General features: G+C 42.1%; 2 protein-coding genes across 2 annotated transcripts in view; one reads left to right on the forward strand and one right to left on the reverse strand.

The window, feature by feature from the left end:
- LOC138972810 (multiple epidermal growth factor-like domains protein 6) overlaps window positions 1-27,845 on the forward strand; it is a gene marked incomplete at its 5' end in the record, with an annotated part of 348,682 nt that overhangs the window by 226,506 nt on the left and 94,331 nt on the right. Inside the window, 2 exon segments of the mRNA XM_070345474.1 lie at window positions 15,900-15,980; window positions 25,866-25,982. Of these exon segments, the coding sequence (XP_070201575.1) occupies window positions 15,900-15,980; window positions 25,866-25,982 (198 nt within the window).
- Window positions 1-27,845, reverse strand: part of LOC138972813 (uncharacterized) — a 178,857-nt gene that overhangs the window by 49,596 nt on the left and 101,416 nt on the right. The gene's annotated exons all lie outside the window — the stretch shown is intronic.

Here is a 27,845-nt window from a genome sequence, read left to right on the forward strand (position 1 = left end):
CCACATCATCGTGGATTTTTTGCCTGCCACGGAAAACGTGGAAGAGGTGGCCCTCATCCCTGGCACGTCCCTGTACCTCAAGACAGGGACAAAAACGAAGCTGCGGGAGGTGTCACCAGCGCAGTGGATGTCCGCCAACGCCAGGATCATGGCCAGGCTATTGGATGAGGGTCGCCTTAATGGCACAGGAATAAAGGACTACCTGTCCTATACAGCTAAGGTGGGAGAGCTGGCTTGTCGCTTTACCTGGACAAGCGTGTTGGTATACGACAACGAGTACCGACAACAACAAGCGGCAGCATCCTTCCGGTGGGGCAGCGACAGTCAACACCTGTCAACAACGCTCCTGAAAGAGAAGCCTGTCACCGTAGCGACGAAGACCAGCCGCCATACAGACAACCGTGACAAGAAAAAAGGCCCTGGTGGAAAGGACATCTGCCTTCAGTACAACAACGGGAAGTGTTCGTTTGGAGCTCGGTGTAATTACGAGCATGTGTGTCTGGTGTGTTCTAAGCCACACGCGCAAGTCAACCATCAGGCAGAGCCAGGCCACAAAGATTAGGACAGCGAGCAGCCAACCGATCAGGTAGGACCAAATGCTTTTGTCCAACTCACAAACCCTTTCGAACAGGCCCCGTTTGTAGCACAAGACCCCTTCAACTGTCCTTTCCTTGGTAATTACCAATCAATTTCTTCAGCAATAAGTAACTGGCAAGACGAACTTATTGAGGATCCCGACAGGACCTTTCTGCTGAATGGCATTAAAAATGGTTTCCGCATTACGTCAGAAAGTAGTGATGTGAAACAAGCCAGGTGTCCAAATCACAAATCTGCAACTTCCGCAGAATTGAAATGCCGGGTAGAAACAGAGTTGCTCAGTCAGATTAACCAAGGTCACTATGTTGTAGCCAGCGCGCCACCGGCTATCATCAGTCCTCTGGCGGCCATACCCAAAGAAGGGTCAGATGACGTCAGATTGATCCATGACGGTAGCCGACCGTGTGGTTCAGCGATGAACGATTATGTGGAACATCATTCAGTAAGGTATCAAACGATTGATGATGCCTGCAAAATTGCCAAACCTGGGTATTTTTGTGCCAAGGTAGATTTGCAAGCAGCATACAGGTCGGTACCAATTCACCCAGACTGCTACAAAGCAGCCGGCCTTGCTTGGACATTTGAGGGCAATGACACGGAAACCATTCTCTTTGATACGCGTTTACCATTTGGATCAAAATGTGGACCAAGCCATTTCAGTCGAATCTCACAGGCCATAACGCGCATGATGAAAAGGAAAGGGTATGAAGGTATCTTGTGTTACATTGACGATTTTTTCTTGGCATTTGAATCATATGATGCTTGCAATGAGGCACTTTTGTGTCTCATACACTTGATTCGTTCCCTGGGTCTAAACGTGAGTTGGAAAAAAGTTATTGGTCCTACACAGCATGTGACTTTTCTTGGGGTTGACATCGATACGGTCGATTGTACACTGTCCCTGAATAAAGAAAAGTTAGACAAACTGCACAACAAATTGCAGCAATTTCAGAAGAGGAAACGGGCTTCCTTGAAACAACTGCAGAGCCTTGCAGGCTCTTTAAATTGGGCAGCACAAGTTATCCGGGGAGGGCGCTTTTTTCTCCGGAGAATCTTGGACACTATGAACCGATTAAATCAGGCAAAGCATAAAGCCATACTTGGAGTCGAATTTCGTCGGGATTTGAAGTGGTGGCTTTCATATATGTACATGTTCAATGGCAGAATTTTTTACAGGGACAGTAGTGATGTACATGTTCATGTGGACGCGTGCCGTACAGCGGCAGGAAGTTTTTGTGAGGGAGATTGGCGATATAGTATTTTTAGTATCGATTGGCCGGCAGTTGCCGATATGCATATAAATTATAAAGAAGTTTGTGCTATTGTGGATGCAGTCCAAACATGGGCGCCCATGTGGGCCAATCGTAAGGTCGTGATGCACACCGACAGCTCAGTTGCTAAAGCAATCATAAATCGAGGTCGTTCAAAGAATGCCTATATAAACCAACTTCTGAGAGCAGTGTGTTGGCAAAGTGTACGTTACAACTTTGAGTTGAGAGCAATTCACATTCCAGGATTACTCAATTCGTTACCAGACACAATTTCCAGGCTACACGAGCCTGGGAAGGTAGCAACTCTCGATTTATTGCTTAGTCGGTGGCATCATGGTCGCACATACTGCATGGCCCGCATGGGGGATCACATGTCTACCAAAACCTCTTTGATGTTGCAGGCGCGGCTCAATTAGACCATGATCTTATGGCCGAAGTGGCGGAATACAGAGCGGCCACTTTTGCTGAGAGTACAAAGCGGACTTATCGCTCACATAGAGTGTCTTATTACAATTTCTGTCGGCAAATGTGCATTCCACCCGTGCCAGCAACGGAAGAGACCCTTGCGAAATACGCAGCTTATCTTGCGAGACGCCTTAAAGCAAATTCGGTGAAACAATACCTGAACATCATTAGGATCATGCATCTGGAAGCTGGGTTAGAAAACCCAGCAAAAGACAGTTTCCATCTCAAGACAACCTTGCGCGGTATTGATAGGATAAAAGGAACAACTGTTGCCAGGAAAACACCAGTGACTCCAGAACTGTTGATGAAAATCCGCAACAAAGTGAACTTTGGGAAAAGGGACGACTGTGTTTTCTGGGCTGCGTGTGTTGTCATGTTTTTCGGGCTTTTTAGGAAGTCCAATCTATTTCATATCGATAAACGTTTTTCAAGGACAGCCTTTGTCATCAACGGGGATAGGTCGATGACAATTAAAGTGTGTTGGTCAAAGACTATTCAATTTCAAGAGCGGGAATTTGAGGTGATGTTGCCAACTATACACCCCCACCCCCTTTGTCCGGTGAAAGCCATGTGTCTGGCATTCCACCAAACAACACCAGCCCCAGCTCATTCCCCGGCGTTCCCCATCAGTGGAGAATGTTTTGATAAGCGATTGAAATCAGCAGTCGCCGGGGAAGAGGGGAATTTCTCCAGTCACTCCTTTCGCAGGGGAGGTGCAACATGGGCTTTGTCACGGGGTGTGCCGGGGGAGGTGATAAAAATGATGGGAGACTGGAAAAGTTCAGCTTACCTCGCCTATGTTGACCAATTACCAAAGCCTATTGTAGATTATTATAGAGTGCAGTGCTTAGCAACACTACCTTGAGAGGAGAGAGAGAGAGAGAGAGAGAGAGAGAGAGAGAGAGAGAGAGAGAGAGAGAGAGAGAGAGAGAGAGAGAGAGAGAGAGAGAGAGAGAGAGAGAGAGAGAGAGAGAGAGAATGAAGGCTTGCAGTCATCCTAGGTTTTGGGAGGTTTGGGAGGAGAGGAGTATAATCGACTTCATATCATATATCGGTATTTGTTATTCTGTTTAAGTATGAGTTTTTTTTTTATTGTTGAATTGTTAGTGGAATAAATACTCCTTGTCTGATGACGCCCAAAACCAAATATGTAACAGGTTTTTGCGACCGTGTGATTGGTGGGTGTGGGTGCGTGTGTGTGTGTGTGTGTGTGTGTGTAAATGTGTGTGTGAATGTGTAGGTGTGTGTGTAGGTGTGAATGAAATTGTGTGTGCGTGAGATAGTAGCTGGATTAGCGTTTAAGTGCAGATTATCCCTGCAAGGTATAAGCTAGTTTAAACGTAGGAAGCGAGTGGGGGGTGGAGGTCGGGAAGGAGGGGGTAAGTGACAATAAGAATGTGGGTGTGGCCTGTGGGTGTGAGTGTGTGTGTGTGAAAGAGAAGATGCCAGGTAGCGTGGAGGGAAACGGAATTGGTCAGTGCAGGGATAACCACACACAGCGGCGGCAGCAGCCACAGCACCGAGCAGCAGCGATAATAAACAAACCCACCCCCATCCCCCTTTTTCTCCGCCGTGTTAATTTTCCCCCAAGTGGTTACTATTCATGTGTATTAAATTCCGTACATGCCTTTTGTTTTTAATGTATTTGCCCTGTGGTTTCTTTTCATTTCGTTTTTATTTGTGCGTTAAGTTTGTTATCACATGATCATTGGACTCTATGATATAATGGTTGAAGTGTTTTCTTCCTTTTACGATCAATCATGATCGTTGGCTGCGCTGGCTTTGAGAATGTGGTCCGAAGGACCCTCTAATTGCTTTGTATACACAAGGAGTTGTATGTTAGAATTGTAATGTCGCCGTGTTTTTTTTTAATCTTGTTAATTTGTTTGTTTTGAATGCTGATGTGATTGAAGCGGGAGGAGAGGAGTATAATCGACTTCATATCATATATCGGTATTTGTTATTCTGTTTAAGTATGAGTTTTTTTATTGTTGAATTGTTAGTGGAATAAATACTCCTTGTCTGATGACGCCCAAAACCAAATATGTAACAGGTTTTTGCGACCGTGTGATTGGTGGGTGTGGGTGCGTGTGTGTGTGTGTGTGTGTGTGTGTAAATGTGTGTGTGAATGTGTAGGTGTGTGTGTAGGTGTGAATGAAATTGTGTGTGCGTGAGATAGTAGCTGGATTAGCGTTTAAACAATTTTCAGATTTTTAATGACCAAAGTCATTAATTAATTTTTAAGCCACCAAGCTGAAATGCAATACCGAACCCCGGGCTTCGTCGAAGATTACTTGACCAAAATTTCAACCAATTTGGTTGAAAAATGAGGGCGTGACAGTGCCGCCTCAACTTTCACGAAAAGCCGGATATGACGTCATCAAAGACATTTATCAAAAAAATGAAAAAAAAGTATGGGGATTTCATACCCAGGAACTCTCATGTCAAATTTCATAAAGATCGGTCCAGTAGTTTAGTCTGAATCGCTCCACACACACACACAGACACACACGCACACACACACGCACATACACCACGACCCTCGTCTCGATTCCCCCCTCTATGTTAAAACATGTAGTCATAACTTGACTAAATGTAAAAAAACGGTACCTATTTGTTTTGCCCGTGTCAAAGAGCAATGTGATTTCTCCTAGCTGGCCAGCATAATGCAAGAGAATGAAGAACACGTCGCTGTATGGACTCTTTACTTTGATGGTATTGTAGCCTTTTTGAAGGCCACACTGGCAGTAGACGATGATTCTTGAGTCCGTTTCTTCTTGGCTGGATGTGAGATCATTCAGTAGTTACCTTTCTGTCTTGATGCCACCAGATGATGTGAGCGTGTATGCCTTGCCCTTGCTGACCAGAAACAAACATTCCTGCCTTTGAGTTTGTCTGCCATGGCGTCCCTGCTCCAAACCTCCAACAGAAATCTTATGAATTGCGACTTTTGTTCCGTCATTTGACAAGAAGGCTGTCCAGCCACCCGGTCTCTTCATGCTGTCTCCAGAAAAAAAAATAATTGGTCACCAGAACCCCTCATCTGTGCTCCAGACGAACTCTGTTTTCTTTGCAAGAACTCACAGACGTCAAGCAGATCTGTCGAAACCTTGTTGGTACCTGAGCCTTCACAAAGGCTAGAAGACCATCAAATAAAGAGCCCAGACAGCGACGTGTTCTTCATTCTCTTGCATTATGATGGCCAACTAGGAGAAATCACTTTGCTCTTTGACGCGGGCAAAGCAAATATGAAACGTTTTCTCAACATCGCTACCCTTGCAGAAGAACTCACGCGACCTCACTGTTCTGTCTTGCTTTCTCTCTTCGCCTTTAGTGGCTGTGACTCAGTCAGCGCCTACTATGGAAAGGCAAGGGAAAGGTATCCGGTCAAAATCCTGCAGCAGAAACCCAAGTTTGTGAAAACGTTCAGAAGAATGGGAGAATCATGGGAGATGAATAAAGAGCTGCTGGATGTGCTGTAGAAGTTCAAATGCTCAATCTATGGTGTCACAGTGTCGATGCAGTACGCCAGATGCTGGTGGAGAAACGTGACTCAGGTGGAGTCATTCGAGCGGATCTGAACATTGACCTCGCCACATGTGCGCAGAAGCAGCTTGACTTAGCTGGGGGGCCAGAACTGGGGCCAGTTTTATAAGATAGCAGTGAACCGACTGACAGTCGATTGACTGCCCAGTCGATCGACTGTGGTTGATCGACGGGTCACCGAAAAGCGCGTTTCATGAGCGAATCACCGTCACCCGCGGACAACCGCAGTCGACCGACTGTACAGTAATCCGAATGGCCAAGTCGAGGGCTAAATTTAGCAACATTACCACTTCCGTTTGCTCATTCGCACGTGGAAATGGCCGATTTCGAAGAAAAAACTAGTCTCGGCCCGCTCAAAATAACAATGACCGAGACTTTCAGTAATTCCTTCGCGTGACGTCTAACCCTCTTACGCCATAATGTGACGTCTTCAAGACATAACCCTGACTTGTCTCCTGGATTACTGCGTCATGATAGATACATTTCGAAGAACAATCACAAGGTTTGGCTCACAATCCAAAAACGTGTGAGCATTCTGCCATTGACTGTGCGGATAATTACATTTATTTTCGGTTTACCGCAGTAAACCGAACACAGTGTTGGGGGGAGAGCATCACCGTATTTGGCCGACTTCCGGTGAAACGACCCGCAGTCGGCCGACTGAAATTTTGTTCGTGAAACCCGATAACGTCGGATTACTGTGGTTCTCTCGGACAACTGCAGTTGGTCGACTGTGTTTCTGGCTTATGAAACTGGCCCCTGGTTTCCACTCAAAACAAAATCGGTCTCGAATAGCAGCTAGCATCTGCTGAAGGGACATTAAAACCAAAAAAAACAAACTCAAAACAATATCCGGCTTTTTGTTAAATTTGAGGCGGCACTGTCATACCCTCATATGTTGATCAAAAGACCATCAAATAAAGAGCCCAGAGAGCGACGTGTTCTTCATTCTCTTGCATTATGCTGGCCGGCTAGGAGAAATCAAATTGCTCACATTTCTGCCCTGCCACAAAAGCCTCAAACAACATGCAAGAAGGGCCAACTACCAGACAGCCACATGCAAGCGCGCTCACCTGCCACTCCCAGAGAGTCCCAACCCCGCTGATGGTCATAGAAGGATGCTGAACAATGGAATCCTAAAGCCTCTTTGGACTGATGAAAATGAAGAGTCGGTTCTCTCACAGACAATTATTGATAGCCTGCTCCCTGAGGTTCACAAGGAAGGAGAGAAGGAGGAAGATGCACAACTTTTCTTTAAAATTATGTGCAATGACTTTTTCATGTTATTTCTATAAAACTGAAATTGATTCATAAGACATTTGCATTTATGAGCAAACATTCTGCACTAACATGAAGAGATTGTCTTTTACATTTCTTGGATTGTCTTTCTAAATTTTATGGTAATTTATCTTTAATATGGAAACTATGAAGCAAGGGCATTATATGTAAGGGACAGTTAGAATGGAATCCTTGAGCCTCTGTGGACTGAAGAAAATGAAGAGTTGGTTCTCCCACAGACAGTTATTGATAGCCTGCTCAGTGAGGTTCACGATAAAGCAGAGACGGAGGCGCCACTGTTCCTTAAGCCTTTCGCTTCCGACCCTCACAGCAGTCGGAAACTCTGTTACTCAGGGGAAACAACCGAGAGTCCGCAATTGCCTCGTTTTCGATAACCAAGATGTCTGCCTCCATGTGGGTGAAGTTTTGAGTGAATTCGATTGATTTTGACGGATTTTATTGCGTTTTTGACTCACATGCGAAGCAAAAGTGAGTCTATGTACTCACCCGAGTCGTCCGTCCGGACGGACGGACGTCCGGAAAACTTTAACGTTGGATATTTCTTGGACACTATTCAGTCTATCAGTACCAAATTTGGCAAGATGGTGTATGATGACAAGGCCCCAAAAAACATACATAGCATCTTGACCTTGCTTCAAGGTCAAGGTCGCAGGGGCCATAAATGTTGTCTAAAAAACAGCTATTTTTCACATTGTTCCCATTTTCTCTGAAGTTTTTGAGATTGAATACCTGACCTATATATGATATATAGGGCAAAGTAAGCCCCATCTTTTGATACCAGTTTGGTTTACCTTGCTTCAAGGTCAAGGTCACAGGAGCTCTTCAAAGTTGGATTGTATACATATTTTGAAGTGACCTTGACCCTGAAATATGGAAGATAACTGTTTCAAACTTAAAAATTATGTGGAGCACATGTTATGCTTTCATCATGAGACACATTTGGTCACATACGATCAATGTCAAGGTCACTTTGACCCTTATGAAATGTGACCAAAATAAGGTAGTGAACCACTAAAAGTGACCATATATCTCATGGTAGAAAGAGCCAATAAGCACCATTGTACTTCCTATGTCTTGAATTAACCGCTTTGTGTTGCATGACCTTGGATGACCTTGACCTTGGGTCAAGGTCACATGTATTTTGGTAGGAAAAATGTGTAAAGCAGTTCTTAGTGTATGATGTCATTGCTAGGTTTAGCTGAAGGTCAAGGCCATGTAAAGGTCAAGGTCAAGCATGTGAGTCGTATGGGCTTTGCCCTTCTTGTTTCTTTTCATTCTTGTGTAGTGTACACCAGGTGCGAAGTTTGGTATGTGAACATTCTTTGCATTGTCTCTGTCTAAATGTGTTTCTTGTTGGAAGATGATGTCATATTTATCAAATTCTTCTGTGATTTCCGGAAGTTTCAGTTTGTTTGTTTTTAATCCATCAATGTTTTCTCTGTATCCTTTTACATTCCATGACAATATTTTAAGTAATTGTTTTGACATTGTTTATCAAAAAATCACACAACAAATTGCAAAACGATAGAACACTTTGTTTCAGATATTTTTGATGTAAATTTAACAATGGATTTAGTGGTTCAGCAAATTCATTTCCAGGCTGTTTTTACGTTTGTGTAATGTTAGGCGAGAGAGTTAATATCTCCAGTACCCTTGCCTTCGTGAGCTCATGTTTCCTCTGTTGTCATAATGTAAATGTTGATTGTAGTCAACTCTGTATGAGTTCTCATCTTGTCTTGTGTATCTCTCCCTGTTGTGTGGCAAATACCTGTTCCTTCTCGTGTTGTTTTCGTCGTACCATGATCTGTAACTCCTGTATTTTTCCAAAGATTGTTCTCTTTTGAAGAAAGGAGTGTCATTGTACTGACCTCTGTTGATGTTTGAAGAATCAAAAGGACGATTTCTAATTGGATGCTTGTCAATCTCATGGTGGTTTACATAGGCATTGTTCTGTCTGATGCCGATTGTATTTCGGGTTCCGAGTTGTTGATTTTTTATGTCATCATATCCTCTTCTTTGTTCTGGGCTTGGTCTTTGTCCCGTTCTTGAGTAGTAGCTTCCACGTTGTATCTTGCTTTTGTTGTACAGGCTTTGCTTCCGTTTGTTATGGTTGGGGACTTCCCAGAGCATCTGGTTTATGTGACGTCCGATGTTTGCTGCGATGATACTGGAACCTTTACTGTGTGGGTGTACTTCATCACGATGATATTGGAACCTTTACTGTTTGGGTGTACTTCATCACGATGATACTGGAACCTTTACTGTGTGGGTGTACTTCATCACGATGATACTGGAACCTTTACTGTTTGGGTGTACTTCATCACGATGATACTGGAACCTTTACTGTGTGGGTGTACTTCATCACGATGATACTGGAACCTTTACTGTTTGGGTGTACTTCATCACGATGATACTGGAACCTTTACTGTTTGGGTGTACTTCATCACGATGATACTGGAACCCTTACTGTTTGGGTGTACTTCATCACGAGGATACTGGAACCTTTACTGTGTGGGTGTACTTCATCACGATGATACTGGAACCTTTACTGTGTGGGTGTACTTCATCACGATGATACTGGAACCTTTACTGTGTGGGTGTACTTCATCACGGAGATGTATTTCAGGTCTCATTGTGTCATGTCCTATGAAGGATACATTGTCTTCTTCGTGTAGTTGCATGAATAACATGCAGTTTAAGAGTTTTCCTTTTTTCTGTAGTTCTGTACTTTTAGTGGTGCAGACCTTGCTGATGGCAACTCGACAGTTAGGATGGTTTTTTCTGATATTTTTTACAGCGTGAACAATCTTTTCTGACGTTGAGAGTGCATCTGAGCTTCTGAGATCATTTAATCCGACGTGGATGACAACAACTTCTGTGTTTTGGTTGATTTCTAAGTCTTTTTTCTAGTTCTTTGGTTGTTGATGTTTTGATTTTTTTTGCGTTGAACCCATACCCTTCTCCGAGCCTGTGTGGATCCACCTCTGTCAAAATGGAGTCGTGATAAATCAACACATTGGGTCTTTTATCTTCGTCTTCTGACTCATCATTCTTGCTGCTGCATGAAGAATCTGATTCTGTATCTTGGATGGAAATGAAAGAATACAGGTTTTCATTCTTTGTTTGAGTTTTGGAAAGATCTTTGGTTATTTTGATGCTATCCTGTTTTCTTGTTGTTTTTTCTGATGTTTGTTTGGTATCATTCTTTGGTTTTGGCGTAGAAGTGAACGTTTTTGTTTGTACTGCTTCACTGTATTTGTGTGTGTGTGTGTGTGTGTGTGTGTGTGTGTGTGTGTGTGTGTGTGTGTGTGTGTGTGTGTGTGTGTGTTATGTGTTTATGTGTGTGTGTGTGTGTGTGTGTGTGTGTGTGTGTGTGTGTGTGTGTGTTATGTGTGTGTGTGTGTGTGTGTGTGTGTGTGTGTGTGTGTGTGTGTTTGTGTGTGTGTGAAAGAAAAAGTTGACAGAGTTTTTTGCAATGTTTTTCATGTTATTTCTATAAAGCTAAAATTGATTCATGAGACATTTGCATTTATGAGCAAACATTCTGCACTTACATGAAGAAACATTAGTTCTTATATTGTCTTTCTTATGTTAATCTACCTTGTATATGGAAACTATGCAGCAAGAGCACTATATGTAAGAGACAGCTAGAATAGATGTCTATATCTGAACATTTTGTTTTATTTTTTTATATTTCAGTCTTAAAAAGACAATAATAATGTTGTAGTTCTGTTAAAAGATGGACAAATGAACTGTTTTGGTCGTTAATGTGATTACTTTTGTTATTTGATTGGAAAACAGTGAGAAGTTATGAATATTTGAAGAAAAATGTTTTTTGACATTTTCCTAAAATTTCACGTTTAGGGGGTAGGGGAGAAATATTTCATCTGGTGTTGCAACAAATCCTCTCAGGAATTCCAAATGTGGCTTGAGATTATCAAAAGGCATTGTAGTTTCTAAAAAAATGAAACAGAAAACCCAAATTTGTTAAAACTGTTTACTCATCAAAGTTGACAAGCTTTGCGTACTGTGAAAATGACGGTTCGCGCCTATCAAGCATCACTACAGCCAACCTATCAAACACTGAACACTGTAATAGGTATGTTTTACAAGATTAATGATCAAATTAACTTATTTGATTTCAAAAAAGTGGTACTCTGTTCATTCATTGCAGCTGTGCATTGTTGTGATTTCACAGATAAATTTAGCGTTCGAGGGGGTACCCTTAAACAAAGGGGCATAAGTAGTAGTGGGAATGAGTTTTTTTCGTGGCGAACTTGTCAAAACGTGTTCAGTAGACCCCAATGAATATCTCTAGCCTACTGAAGCTGGATCCGGAGGGGGGTGCACGGTAGGCCTAGCTGGCTTGGAGCCTAAATGGCATCGCTGAGATGTACTCCTTCGAACACAGGTTAGAAATTGACTGCATTTGGGCGCTTTTTACGGCCAAAACAGAGTGAGCTTTTCGACGGGTTTATGGACAAATCACTTCGGGGGCAGGTCTAAAATCCTGTGTATAGTGCCAAATCATACATCATTCAAAAGAGCAAAGTATGTTCTTTATTCTAACATATGGGCTAGGGTAAGTCATAGATATAAATAGACAGTGTCTGTCTATTATACCTGTAGGCAAGTGTATTCCCTTCCTTCGATAGTCTCGTCATCTACACTTGCGTGAAAAATGCAATTTTGAGTCTGTTTTGCATAAAAGACCTGCAAGATTTGTAGAAGTCAAAACAACAACTTACAGTCCAGCCTCTCAACTTTCGTTCCATGCAATTTGTTTGTCTGTACGTATAGACTGAGGGGTGCCCCAAAATGATTTGTAATCACAACATTCACAGACTTCAAATACGCCATTGAAAAACTCGTCCACGTGCGTTTTAGATGTATTTACTTGGGTGACTAAAACTGTCGTACCTACCAAAGGCCGCTTCGCATAACAAAATAACTACCAGAGTCGCAAGGCTCGGAATATTTTTTACAAGAAAGTTATATTTCGTTGTTCTAGTCCAAATGAATATGAAGATATGGCGAGTTGAAAACGCCGATTATTTCGCCAGAAACACGTCTGTTTCCATACCGGAAAGAAGGAATGGACTGAGCTACTAGAAGCACGGCGCCGTGCGTACAATCGGCCGAATGATGTTATTCACACAATACCATTTGGCGATCTCTAAAAAATCATTTAAAAACAAACTAGTTGACATGTAATGAAACTATTCACTGAAATCAAGAAGTATCTTAGTTCTAGCCGTGCATATTGGGCACCCCCTGTCGAATGCACACTGGACCGTGCGTATACGCCGTCGCAATCAAGGCAAGTAACTCAGTGAGTGAAAACATTAGCAAGAACCGCAACTTGAACACACTTGTAACACCTTAAGGTCTGGAGAGGACGCGATGGGGAAAATCAAAGATTGAGGCCAGGATCCGATAGCCGCTTCGCGACTTTAGAGTTTTATTTATTCCCTAATATCAATAGAATACTTATATTTATAGGACAGACCTTAATTTGTGAACTGTCTCACTTTGAACAGTTTTACACAATTATTATGAGTAGAGCTTCGGGTTGCAAATTAATCGCACATGTGTTGTCAGCGCTTCTTCTGCTAACCGATTTTTTTCTGCCGCAACGTCTAAACCGCGAAATGTACAATGTGCATTCGAGCGGGCAAGAGAAAATGAGGTGGCGAAAGGAAAGTGGTGGGCTTTGTTCGTCTCTCTAAAACTACCTAATAATAAGGGTATTTATAGGACGTGAATCTAAGCGCCTTAACATCAATTAAATCTGTCTTCGTAGTCACAGATCATTCAGCTATGTCCTTAATGCCAAACGCGTACCATGTAGCGCTGTCTTACACCATCTAGCTCTGTCTTCCCTGTCTTACACCATCTAGCTCTGTCTTCACTGCCACATACCATCTAGCTCTGTCTTACAACATCTAGCTCTGTCTTCACTGTCTTACATCATCTAGCTCTGTCTTCACTGTCTTACACCATCTAGCTCTGTCTTCACTGTCTTACACCATCTAGCTCTGTCTTCACTGTCTTACATCATCTAGCTCTGTCTTCACTGTCTTACATCATCTAGCTCTGTCTTCACTGTCTTACACCATCTAGCTCTGTCTTCACTGTCTTACATCATCTAGCTCTGTCTTCACTGTCTTACAATATATAGCTCTGTCTTCACTGTCTTACAATATATAGCTCTGTCTTCACTGTCACATACCTTCTAACTCTGTCTTACACCATCTAGCTCTGTCTTCACTGTCTTACAATATATAGCTCTGTCTTCACTGTCTTACAATATATAGCTCTGTCTTCACTGTCTTACACCATCTAGCTCTGTCTTCACTGTCTTACATCATCTAGCTCTGTCTTCACTGTCTTACACCATCTAGCTCTGTCTTCACTGTCTTACATCATCTAGCTCTGTCTTCACTGTCTTACATCATCTAGCTCTGTCTTACAACATCTAGCTCTGTCTTCACTGTCTTACATCATCTAGCTCTGTCTTACAACATCTAGCTCTGTCTTCACTGTCTTACATCATCTAGCTCTGTCTTACAACATCTAGCTCTGTCTTCACTGTCTTACATCATCTAGCTCTGTCTTCACTGTCTTACACCATCTAGCTCTGTCTTCACTGTCTTACACCATCTTGCTCTGTCTTCACTGTCTTACATCATCTTGCTCTGTCTTACACCATCTAGCTTTGTCTTCCCTGTCTTACACCATCTAGCTCTGTCTTACAACATCTAGCTCTGTCTTCACTGTCTTACATCATCTAGCTCTGTCTTACATCATCTAGCTCTGTCTTCACTGTCTTACATCATCTAGCTCTGTCTTCACTGTCTTACATCATCTAGCTCTGTCTTCACTGTCTTACATCATCTAGCTCTGTCTTCACTGTCTTACACCATCTAGCTATGTCTTCACTGTCTTACACCATCTAGCTGTTTCACTGTCTTACACCATATAGCTCTGTCCTCACTGTCTTACAATATATAGCTCTGTCTTCACTGTCTTACAATATATAGCTCTGTCTTCACTGTCTTACATCATCTAGCTCTGTCTTCACTGTCTTACACCATCTAGCTCTGTCTTCGCTGTCTTACATCATCTAGCTCTGTCTTCACTGTCTTACATCATCTAGCTCTGTCTTCACTGTCTTACATCATCTAGCTCTGTCTTCACTGTCTTACATCATCTAGCTCTGTCTTCACTGTCTTAAACCCTCCAGCTATGTCTTCACTGTCTTACACCATATAGCTCTGTCTTCACTGCCACATACCATATTTAGCTCTGTCGTACACCATCTAGCTCTGCCTTCACTGTCTTACACCATCTAGCTATGTCTTCACTGTCTTACACCATCTAGCTGTTTCACTGTCTTACACCATATAGCTCTGTCTTCACTGTCTTACACCATCTAGCTGTTTCACTGTCTTACACCATCTAGCTCTGTCTTCACTGTCTTACACCATCTAGCTCTGTCTTCACTGTCTTACACCATCTAGCTCTGTCTTCACTGTCTTACACCATCTAGCTCTGTCTTCACTGTCTTACACCATCTAGCTCTGTCTTCACTGTCTTACACCATCTAGCTCTGTCTTCACTGCGACATACCATCTAGCTCTGTCTTCACTGTCTTACACCATCTAGCTCTAGCTGTCTTCACTGCCACATAACATCTAGTTATGTCTTCGGTGCCACACACCATCTAGCTCTGTTTCACTGTCTTACATCATCTAGCTATGTCTTCACTGTCTTACACCATCTATTTCTGTCTGCACTGCCTTACACCATCGAGTTATGTCTTAACTGCCACACACCATCTAGCTCTGTCTTCACTGTCTTTCACCCTATAGCTCTAGCTGTCTTCACTGTCACATGCCATCTAGTTATATTCCCTGTCACACACCATCTAGCTCTGGTTCACTGTCTTACACCATCTAGCTATGTCTTCACTGTCTTACACCATCTAGCTCTGTCCTCACTGTCTTACACCATCTAGCTATGTCTTCACTGTCTTACACCATATAGCTCTGTCCTCACTGTCTTATACCATCTAGCTCTGTCTTCTCTAACACACACCATCTAGCTCTATCTTCACTGACACACACCATCTAGCTATGTCTTCACTGACAAACACAATATGTTCTGTCTTCGATCACTGTCACAAACAATCAAGCTCTGTCTGCGCTGCCATACACCATGTTGTTTTTTGTCTTCACACCTATAGTTTCCCTCTGTTTTCCTCTCACCATTGGGGGCCTGCCTGTTTCTGCCCCAGTGTGTATGTCTGTTTCTTCCCTATTCCGCCACCTCCATCCTTCTTTAACTCTCTCCCCGATCTCTTTTTGTTTATGCTATAACCCCATGTAATTCAAGCATAACAAAGTGTTATCACTAAATATCTCTCTCTCTCTCTCTCTCTCTCTCTCTCTCTCTCTCTCTCTCTCTCTCTCGCTTTTTTTCCTCTCTCTCTCTCTCTATCACACACACACACACACACACACACACACACACACACACACACACACACACACACACACACACACTTAAACACATAGGCAAACTAATCCGCACACGTATGTTTGAGCTTAGAAACACACAAGCACACACACGCACGAACGCACACAAGCACACACACGCGCACGAACGCACACCCAGACTCGCACACACTGACAAATGAACGATGTCTTCTGTGTTCAGAACTGTTTCTTAACAGGGACTGTAGAGACAACCCTGACCTCTGCATGGCAGACACCGTGTGCGGTATCGATAAGAAGTGCAGTGAGTATAATTATTATCAAAATGTCTGTCCCATTTTCATTGCAATGCTTGTTGACAAATCAGGCCTGATACGAGGTGACCCGCTAAATGTTATCACGCTCAGACAGGGACCTGTTTTGTTTACCAAGCTGAGACAAACAACACGAAAGAGTAACACGTTGAAATAACAATATCAACGTGATTTATTCTAAAGAATGTACATGACGCTTCAAATGCTTTGAAATAATACATAGTTTATCTAAACAGGTACATAACAACTATTTTTGTCGGTGGTTACTTTACAGAACGGCAAGGCACCACCCACCCTCTGTATCCTTGGCATTCGATGTAATTAATCCAACAAATAGGCCCACAAATTTGTGAGACACATTTCCGGTTTGTGGACCCCAAAATGAAGGCCAAAACAAAATGTGGGGCACAAAATGTGCGCCATAAAAAAAAGGCAAATACAAGTAGTCCTTAAATAAAATATGAAGCAAGTGTGTGTGGACCACTATAACATTCGATTGATCACTTTCCGGACAAGTCGGTTTTAAGACACAATAAAACGCTCTTCCTCAGTGGAGTACATGAATAGTAGTGTTGACGAAAAAACATGGCGGCCGTCGTTCGTGACTGACATTGGAAACAATCTAATATTTGGCAGTTCAACACGTCCACCAGAGAAATATATCGATAAAGAAGTTGAAACACTGACTGCCCTTCTGAAGGAATGCAATCAGGATGTGAATAGTACAGCTGATTTTGGACACGGTCTGCTTTGAATAGGGAGGTTGGCGATGAATCGCACCAGAGACATACATTCTATCTATGTCTCTAATTGCACTGTACACTACAGGACATCTCTCAGTCTCACTCATTTTCAATCATCGGTTTGGATCAACCAGCAGGTAAGTTATTGATTTTAAAATCCAAGACATGACCATTGTAAACGTGGACTTTGTAGAACTGAGCAAGATGTATCTGCTGTGTATGTGTGTGTTACTGAGTAACTGGGTGTGCCTGTGAGTCACTGAGTGTGTTTTTGTTGTGTTCTTTTTTTTTTTACTCAAGTTTATAAAATGTTTGATATCTTTAATCTGCATGCACAGAATCAAATGCTGCTGTAGCAGTGTATGAACTATGGTTGTAAAAGAATAAACAAAACAATTACTGAATTAGTGAGTGATGTGGCTTTGATAGTGAAGTTGAAATAATACTTATTTCATTTTCAAGAAATGTTATGTTAATATTGTTCTGGTTTTGTTCAGGCCTTCCGAGAAACCAGAGATGATGTGCATCATTCATACAGCTCCTGTCTTCCAGTTCCAACAGTTTACCTTTAAACATGGATACATGTACTGGAGAGGTATCCGGATGACTTGGCATGGTGCTTTACATTACAGACTACCCCTGAAGAGTAGGTTACACATTTCTTTACCCCTTACAGCTTTTGCTTGTTAAATCTGTATGGTAAAATGTATTAATATATTAACATTAGGTATTGGTGTTGGTATTCTGAAGCTATAAACATGTACTGATGTAGATAATTCAGCAGTCTTTTGTTCTTTGTAAATTGTATTACAAGTACTTTGTAGATAAAATTATTCATACATTTGAAGATGCATTGTAATAATGTGCATGGTAATTGGTATGATGTAATTTGTACACATAAGGCCTAACAAAATAGGTGTGGTTACGGTAACCCGACCTACCCTATTTTTAGGGGCCGACCCTATCACTTTGTATTACATTTGTCAAACAAAAAAAGAAAACAAGAAAACGAGTGCAGAAAACGCAATGAAAGCGAAAGCGCTGGAGTCGTCATGCAGACGACAGATGATGCAAGGGAAATTACTAAAAAGGCCAAACAGACGCTTGCCATGACAAAAATGGCAGCATCTTCTTCGGTTGCGAGTGCTACACGCTTGGTTGCTCTGCTATTAAGAAAAAACAAGTATTAACAAAAAAGTGATTGCCTACCTTCCTACCCTATTTATTTTGGCTATGTTACCTTAACCAGACTTTTTTTTTTCCTAATGGTACAAATATCTTTATTTTCTCTCTCCTTCCCATCTTAAAGTTTGTTGGAACCCTATACTCATTAGGTGCATTATACTGTTTGTATGAACATTGAACTCTTGCGGTGCAAGAAAGTAAAACATGAAATAGCTAGAATGAAAGATTTACTCATTACTGGAATTATTTTAAATACAGTCAGTCCTTTCCTTGGCTCACAATCACAGATCTGGCCATTTTTTATTTTATTTTTTTATTTTTTATATACATGGAATAAGAGTTCCAATGTAAATTGTAATACCGCCTGTGTACTTGGATACCTACTTCTACATTCAACACCATGACTGCCCCTGCGCAGAGTTAGAATTTTCTGAATGAATTCACATCACATTTCTCAACAAAACTGTAAGGTGTCAACGCTAAATATGTGAGTGGGATGAGGGCATATGCTGAAATAAAACAATAGTAACTTTCCATCACATTCCAGAAAAGCTGCTCACATCAGCAGCATAACAAGATATCATGTTGTTAGAAAGGTTCTTGTGAGGAAGTCTTTTTAATTTTAATGATGAAAGATTATCTTTTTAATTTTAATGATGAAAGTATAAATATATCCATGAAATAAATGGTTTTCACAGGAAGGAATGATGGCACCTGTAATATTACAGAACAATTTTTACAGTTTAGTTCATAATTGTCACTGTCAGTATCACCCACACTATTCTCCATCCCACTGATCTTGTGAAGAACAAGTATTACCTCCTACCTACTTTCCCGCACCCCCACCCCCAACACACACCCTCTTCTCGATACCCAAAACATATCCCCATCAGCGCACAGCAAAGTCTGGATGTGCTCAGTAATACATTTATATTTATTTCCCAGGAAGTGAGGTGCCGAGATATGACGTGCAGGCAGCTTGCAGAATGGTGCCTGGCTTTGCTGCGGATGATGATCAGATTCAGTCCATTCTGTGCTGACAGAGCTACCAGAAATGCTTTAATATAGTCCATCTAAAGATGCTTACACTTACAGAGTTTTTCTGTTGCCTTAGTGGTGAAATGAACATGTAACACAGTAACAATAACATTCTACACAAATCATGTGTGGTGCGGTGTGGATCAAGGGTACATGTTGGCTTATGTAAGTTGTCAATTCAGCTAAATACAGGTAGTGTTTGGTATGCAGATATTGTCTTACAGCAAACAGCGGTTTGTTTGTTTTTACTACATAAAGTGGTATTATCTTTTATGTTGTTTGAGTGGTTTAAGTTAAGCTGTTCACAGGCAGTATTTTACACACAAGCTTAGCTTTGGGAGATGTGTGTGTATGTTTCAGTCAATGCGTGTTCATGTATAGACTTTGTTTGCAATATTAGAATTTGCACATGAAATGTGTTAACCCATGACTGTTTCTTCCTTTGAATCCTAGTCAGTACTTTATCTTTAACATTTTCATTGATTCTGTTTTTGGGTCGTTCTGGTGCATCCTGGATGGTTCAATCCATTCTTGTGTTGTGCTGAAATGTTGCTTTTGTAATACAGTCTGCCACTTGGATGTGGTGAACTGCTTTTTTAAAGGGCTGTCCTGCCTCATTAACACACTTCGCCTCACTGTGTCAGTCCGTCATCAGGCTTTTTGCATTGGATAAGAAATTCCTTCCACTTGGTCACATAGCAAAAGTCAACACCCTGACTTCTTAATGTGGTGATGTCTTTTCTTATTAATTCATTTCCCCAAAAAGGCATACGTGTTTTAAACAAACTTTTTTCGTACAGCTACAATGGAACCCCGCTTTTAAGACCTCCAGAAATCTGAGAAAATCAGGTCTTAAAAAGGAGGGGGTCTTAAAAGGGGGGTTCCACTGTATGACTATTGGGGATTATGTGTTTGTAAAGATAGAGCTGAGAATCCTACACAGAATTATGTGCATAGAAGGCGGCCTGAATCTTGACCCACACTGCTGGCATGACCTTCATAGCTGCATTCAACGCTTTACTTTTACGCTTACTTTTACGCTGGTAACTTTACTGTTGCTCTCTCTGGATTGAGCATTTTTATTTCAACCAAGGGGAAACATGACATTCCTCTGTAGAGATTCTAACCTAGGACCTAGATTTTCAGGCCGATGCCCTAACCACTGGTGGTTTTTTTAATTGTAAGAAGGATACATGTCCAGCGGATGCAGCTACTTGTACAATTGTGCCAAATTAGAACTTGCATTCTCAGCCTATAATCTTTGGCCATTCATGCGAGTACTAAATATTGTGAATGCATGTGAGACTGCCTTGTTTTACTTTTGTGAAATGTGTGAACTCACTGTTTACATCGTTGTGTTAATAAATGCAGTGTATCAGTTACCTCTGTTGGTTTCTTCTGCAAGTATGTCAAATGGCCCACACACACCCTCATGCGCACACACACATACACACACAAAATCAAATCTAGAGTGTAAGTATTCTTTTTTGCAGTTTTATTTTAATGCCCATAATCAGTCACACACATATATCATCACACTTGCACCTAAGCTTAAAAGTAGCAGTCCTGCATACATATATAATGTGTAAAATGTTTCATGTCACCATCTGTACTGGCTTGAACATGCAATAAGAACACCTCTACGCAAACACATGTACAGTCAACCGGCAAGCTTCTTCCCTGTAAGGCATATTTGGCTCACGTAAGTGTAGCCTATGCGATCGTAACTTTGTCTGTCTGTGCGTGCGTTTGTGCGGGTGTGCGTGTGTGTGTATGTCTGTGGTAGAAACTTTAACATTTCCGAGTCTATGTGTGAGTGGTTATCCAAGACTATGGATAAAGCTCGCATAAGATTACGTCACGGTCAAAAGTGTTTGACGTCAATTAATGCATCATGACGGCATGCCTCCCTGTAGTCTTTCTCTCTCGCGTGGTGTGTGTGGTCTCGGTCATTGTTATTTTGAGCGGGCCGAGACTATTTGGCAGTCGTGTCCCTGTAAGTAGGCTACATGCAGACACAGACAGATCTAGATCTAGTGTCTCTCTTTCTTGCACAGTCGTCACCTCAGCTTACTGTGTGTGTGGGTGTGTATGTGTGACGGAGTGATTGAGTTTGTGTTACTGTTTGTCTATTTCTTACGTGAGCCTTGAAGGCTTCGCCTCTTGTTTAAAATCAATGATCAGAAATTTTGAACTGCTGAAATCGTGTTTCAGCATAATATGTCTGACAGTGCTTGATTGCTTCCAAAACGGCTTGCGATATCACGCCATCAGCGTTTCTCAGAAACGTCTGTTTGTAAAGCCGATAGTTATAAAACATCTCACTGGAATTTAAATCGGAAAACCACATCTGTACATATTGGTCTTTCAAACATTGTGATGTTTTTAGTTTGAACCAATGGCTAGAACAACTCAGCTTCCACTGGTTTATCCACATTCCACTTAGGCCAAGGTTATTCAACGTTGTTTCTATACAGTTCAAATAAGGTGATTTATAAATATTCTCTACATACTGGCGATACAAAAAAACGGTATACTATACTGGAAAACTTATACTTGCAATTAACATTCAACAGCCTAAACCAAAAAATTAACATTTTATTTTCCGCCTGAATTTCCAGTGGGTACTTTCCAGTTTCTCCATAGACCATTTTGCTGGGAGTTGATTTACCAGCTTCAAAAACAATTTTATAAAATCTTAATTGCAACTTTGAAGCTACAGTAATCCGACGTTATCGGGTTTAATGAACAAACGTTCAGTCGGCCGACTGCGGGTCGTCTCACCGGATGTCGGCCAAACACGGTCGAGAATATGTATGCATAATCAGATGCGCTAATGTTGACATTTGTTGTAATTTGTGAGAAAACAATTCTAACATGATCTTCTTTTCATTCATTATTTTATTGTCCCATCGCTGGGAAATTCGGGTCGCTTCCTCCCAGTGGAAAGCTAGCAGCAACGGAGTCGCGCTACCCAGGTATGATAGCCGACCCTACCAGTACAACTGCCGATCGGACTTTGTCCCGGTACAACTGTCGATCAATGTTTCAACAAATGTTCAGCCGTTCAGCGTATGAGAATAGTTCACGACGAGCTAAAATGTCTTGTCACTGTCAACAAATGTTCAGCCGTTCAGCGTATGAGAATAGTTCACGACGAGCTAAAATGTCTTGTCACTGTCAAAAGGAAGCGCATACTTGACTTTTCACTTCTGCAAATGACAACGATGGAAGAGGAACAGAAGAGGAAGTTTTACGAACTGTATGACGAATATGTTGCGCGGTTATCTGAAAAGAACCGCCTTACATTTAGTATTGACCAAGCAAAGTACCAGAAAATTCTCTCAGCTCTTAGTTTGGAGAAGGGTGAGCGCTGTGAACTTGGTGGCCATTTCAAAGCATGGTGCCATAAGACTTTTAAACTCCATAAAATCGGCAGCTAGAGCGTGTTGTACTGCTTGAGGAATTCTCGTCCAGTGGTCTGCAAAGAAGACCTCTACGACACCATTAAACGGTTAGTCTCTGTGTGTGTGTGTGTGTGTGTGTGTGTGTGTGTGTGTGTGTGTGTGTGTCTCTCTCTCTCTCTCTCTCCCTCTCTCTCTCTCTGTCTCTCTCTTTCTCTCTCTCTCTGTCTCTCTCTGTCTCTCTCTGTCTCTCTCTCTGTCTCTCTCTGTCTCTCTCTCTCTCTCTCTCTCTCTCTCTCTCTCTCTCTCTCTCTCACACACACATTCCCGTGTTTTTTTCAGGTGCTACATCCGAGTTGGACACTCCGGAAGAACCAAAACGTGGGCGGAGGTGCCTGGATTAAGCATGGTCTAGTTCTACTCTTTATCGGCACATGCAGGGAATGCGCTACAAGAATCTCCATCAAAAAACCACCAGCGGGAAAGCCAATCATCTCTCTTGGATTCATGACGAGAATGCAGATGGATCTGATCGATTTCACCAGTGTTCCTGATGGCGATTACCTTTGGATCCTACACTTGAGAGACCACTTTTTCAAATTCAGCTGGGCCTTCCCATTGAAGTCGAAACGAGCGGCTGGTGTCGCAGAGTGTTTGATGACCACTTTCAGCTTGTTTGGCGCTCCAAGAGTATTGCAGTCCGATAACGGTAAAGAGTTTGTGGCTGGCGTGATCAAGGAACTGGCATCTTTATGGCGTGGGATGACCATCATAAATGGACGACCGAGACATCCACAATCACAAGGTTGTGTTGAAAGAGGTAACGGCGACCTCACCGTCAAGCTGGGGAAGTGGCTCGAGGCCAACGAGGAGAAAGGGTGGGTCGCAGGTCTTCCACACATCGTCTACGCGATTAACACGTCCATCAGCGAAACAACCGGGAAATTGCCGTTTGAAGTCGTGTACGGTCAACCACCAAGGACCCACTGCGCTGTGTTGAAAATTCTAGCACAGCAAGGTATAATCGACGAAGAAGATGTGCCAGATATGTTTGATGGACCACAAGCGTACATTCAAGGCACAGACACAGAAGACGCTCCACGTGCTACTGTGCCTTCGCATGATTTGGAGATTATGGAAGAGGATGCTCATGAACTTCTTGATTTAAACACGCCAGAAACGTCAACGGCTGATGTACGTACGAGCTACAACAAGTGATGTAACTGATGAAGCACCGGTCACATTCCTTCCTCCAGGTTCAGAGATTTGGGAAGATGTTAAACAGGATGTTGTTCTTGAAGAAACGCTGGAAACGTCAGAAAATGCCGAAGAGGCATTGTCTGTAACAGATGTTCGCAGCACGACAAGTGAAAATGATATGAAAGACATACAATGATATGAAAGACATGATATGAAAGACATACAAGTCTCTCAGAAGAAAACGGGGAAAAGAGTTCAATCTTCTCCACGAAGAACGCGTTGTCGCTCGAGGTATAGAAATCTTTGGCCACAACACAGTTCATGGACAGAGAGTTGATAGAACAAAGCAAAGCGTCATTCAGCCCATTCATGTTGCAAAGCCTGCTTTCACTCCACTTGTCAACAACCCTTTTGAGAAGCCACTTTCAGAAGGAGCGTTCACACTCTGGGAAAAGGAAAACATTTTGCCAACGGAGAGCGATGACATACCTCATGCCAAAGTGAGGAAGATTGCAACATGTAACTATTTGAAGGCTGCTGACAAACAACAAGTAAACTTCGATGCAAAGGAGGCTCACTTAGAAACGAGTTTCAACGTTGGTGACACTGTTGGCATTCGAATTCATGAAGTAGATCGCACAAACACCGGTGCCCGGCTTTTGCCATGCACAATTTTGAGTGTGGAACAACGTGGCTCTGAAACTTTCTACAAGGTGTACACAAACGGAGGTCTTCTGAAGAACAAATTCAAAGCGGTCGATATGGTGGATTTGCAAAATGTCCACTTCAGCCAGCTTCAAAACGTCGATGTTGAATCACTGAGCGAAATAAGCGTCATCAAAGCATCACGAATTGTCACACACTGGACAGCAAAGGGAAGTTCAGCTTGCTCATGCAGAGGAAAGTGTCACAACAGGAAATGCAAATGCAAGCGAGCAGGCCTTCCTTGTTCAACAAAGTGTCATCCACAATCAACCACTTGCACGAATACGTCATCATAGGTTATGGATTTTAATTTCAAATGATAATGGGAATGCTTTTATATTGGGATAATAAAGGATTTAGATTTTGTTGCAAATGGTGAAATTTGACTGAATGCCCCTCTAAGTACCACTTGGTCAAAATAACTCATCTTTCTAATTTTGTATCCTTACTCAAGATTCATATCTATAATACCATCATAATAGTTCCACTTCACATATGTGACGGTAGAACCAGCGATCTGGTAGGATCGACTATCGTACCGGTACAAATGAAACATTGATCGACAGTTGTACCGGGACAAAGTCCGATCGGCAGTTGTACTGTTAGGATCGGCTATCGTACCGGTACAATTGCCGATCGGACTTTGTCCCGGTACAACTGCCGATCCGAGTTTCTACCAGCTTATTTTGGTAGAACACCCGATTTTCATTGTAAAAACATTGATCGGCAGTTGTACCGGGACAAAGTCCGATCGGCAATTGTACCGGTACGATAGCCGATCCTACCAGATCGCTGGTTCTACCGTGACATATATATCAATGATCTTCGCTTACCGAACATAAAAAAAACGTGGCTATTACAGGGTCATCTCTGAGCAAAAAATCGTATAAAACACCCAAAAGAATGTGTTTTATACTGTAAGGAAGTTTATTTCATTAAAATGTTTAAGAGGGAAAACGTATTGTTTATATAGGTCAGTTCTGCAACAAGACATTTGTCTGTCGCTTCCGTCGCGATATAACCTTCGTGGTTGAAAACGACGTTAAACACCAAATGTGACCCTCCACCACGAAATGAGTCGCATGTCACCTCGCGCGGTTCTGCGCTAGGCTTGATATAAGTCCGGAGAGTGTCTGGTAACAGTATGAGGGTCAGCTTAGTCACAGGCTTATAACTCAAACATTTTTCGCTCTTTTCTAAAACGGTTTTCACCACTGGATAGAGCATAAAAAACTCTTTAGGAAAATGTAAAAATATGAAAATCATGCAAAGGTGACATGCGACTCATTTCGTGGTGGAGGGTCACAAATAAAGAAAGAAAGAAAGTATGTCGCTTATTAAAGTGTCTTCCGGGAAAATGACTAAGAATGTCAAGAATCAAGTTTGTCTGGATATGTGTGTGCATCACCATTTAAAAATACCTCTTTATACATGGTCATAATTATGTTAGTCCCATAAAATGTATTGATATAAAATATAGATGATTACAATTGTCTCTGTGACTTAGTCATTATAGCAAAGAAAATATACTCGTTAGATCACCGCCATGCTGTAAATGTATCAGTGTCGTATCTCATTAAGACGTGGTGTGCTGTTTCAGAACTGACCCAAGGGTCGAACTGTGGCGATTCCAGTGTGTGTGTGGGCGGATCCATATGTGAGGACAACAAGTGTACCTGTATTGACGGTATCTCACAGGCCAACGGTTCCACATGCGGTAAGTTTATGCCAGTGGCCAAATGAAACTTCGGCAGTAGCTGTATTAATTATTTGTCTGTAGAAGTGCAAACTCATGATTGGTTTTGACACAAGTGAACAGGTGTACACTCTTTTTTCCGGATCATTGCATAACGTCCAAAGAAATACCTGCACGTCTGCTATGTTCGCAAAATATTCTGAAAGTTTCAAAGCAATATTCCACGTCATTGCTAAATTACGGAACTTTTGTCACATTACCCCTCAAAATTGACGCAAACCCTCCCGTTTTTGACCGCTTATGTGATCGACACCGGCATCAGAAAGAATAGCATAGCACACGAAATACGCAAGCTATAACTAAAAAACACACACAAAAAACGTACTGAATAGATAATTGATTGAACGTTTATATCGTATGTAAAGTTGTAAAGTTTTGCCTATTCTGATTGTTCGTCAATTTCTAATTGGTCCCTTACGTCATTGTGTGGTCAATTTGAGGGTACCCTTATAATTATGGGCAGCGGTCACGTGATCCATCAAAAGAAAATCTTCAATCCGATCCAAATCAGGTATATGCAATCACAATACTTTTTGTTGTCATTTCCAATATGCCAAAATTAGCTTACGCTCCAATTGCAATCAACTCGACTTTCGAATAAACGGACAACATGTTGTTTGGCGTTTTAAGCCTTTAAGCTGAAATGTTATCCAATAGTCTGGACTAAGTCGAAGAACGTTTGACTGAAGTTTCAATCAATTGACTTAAAATATGAGATCAGCAAAGTGAGGCCTCCACTTCTACAAAAACATATCGCAGATGTGACATCATTATGGACATATATTTATCTTCTATCTATCTATACTATAAAACATCTATATCTATACTATATATATATACACATGGATGTAAGTGTGTGTGTGTGTGTGTGTGTGTATGTGTGTGTGTGTGTGTGTGTGTGTGTGTGTGTGTGTCTGTCATTCTGTGGTCGCCATACCTCAGAGATGGCAAAAGATAAGCACAAGATATTTTGCATGCACACTGCCCTGGACCCACATTATGTGCACCTGGGTTTTAGTTTCTCCAGACATTGTTTCCTTCCTCGGATAATTACCCTCCCCATCTATGAATACAGTCTATATAGTGCAAGGGAGGTAAGTCATGCTTTGTCACCCACGGAAGGGAGGTAACTCTCATCAAACCAGTATACCGTGTCATTATCAAGGGTTACCCCCCGCCCGCTATCATCCCGCCGCCCCCCCCCCCCACACACACACACACACTAACACTGCCCCCTGCTCCCCCCCCCCCCCCCCCCCCCCTTCCAGATCATCGCGAATAATGTTTACGAAACGATCGCCTCAGTGAAAGATCACGAGAATTTACAGATTTCTCTCCCCTGTCTAAAAAGGTATGACGCGCTCACTCATGAGGTATGCGTGCTTTGAACAGACAACAGTGGGTGTGAGAAGGGGTAAACAAATCACGAAGAACACGTTGAACCAAATAGAAACTTGCCTTGCCTATACATTCAAATGTATGAGCTCACACTGTCATTTTTCTTATCCACATTGGAATAAGATTCGAGAGGTTTCTGAGAGAGGGGAGAGCAGAAACACCCGGGCGAAGCCGGGCCTGACTGCTAGTACTATCTATAACAAGAGGCGAAGTCTTCAAGGCTCCCGTAAGAAATCGACAAACAGTAACACAAGCTCAAATCACTCTGCCACACGCACATGCACGCCACACACACACACACCACACACACTCAGAGTTAAAACTAACGCATCATATTTACTCAATGTATAATTTTTAAAAGAAGTCAAACAGATAAATCAGAAGTAGATCTGCGGGTGCTGTGTTCATTTGGAAATCTACCATCAG

The sequence above is a fragment of the Littorina saxatilis genome, linkage group LG8 (assembly GCF_037325665.1).
Source record: "Littorina saxatilis isolate snail1 linkage group LG8, US_GU_Lsax_2.0, whole genome shotgun sequence".
Taxonomy (NCBI): domain Eukaryota; kingdom Metazoa; phylum Mollusca; class Gastropoda; order Littorinimorpha; family Littorinidae; genus Littorina; species Littorina saxatilis.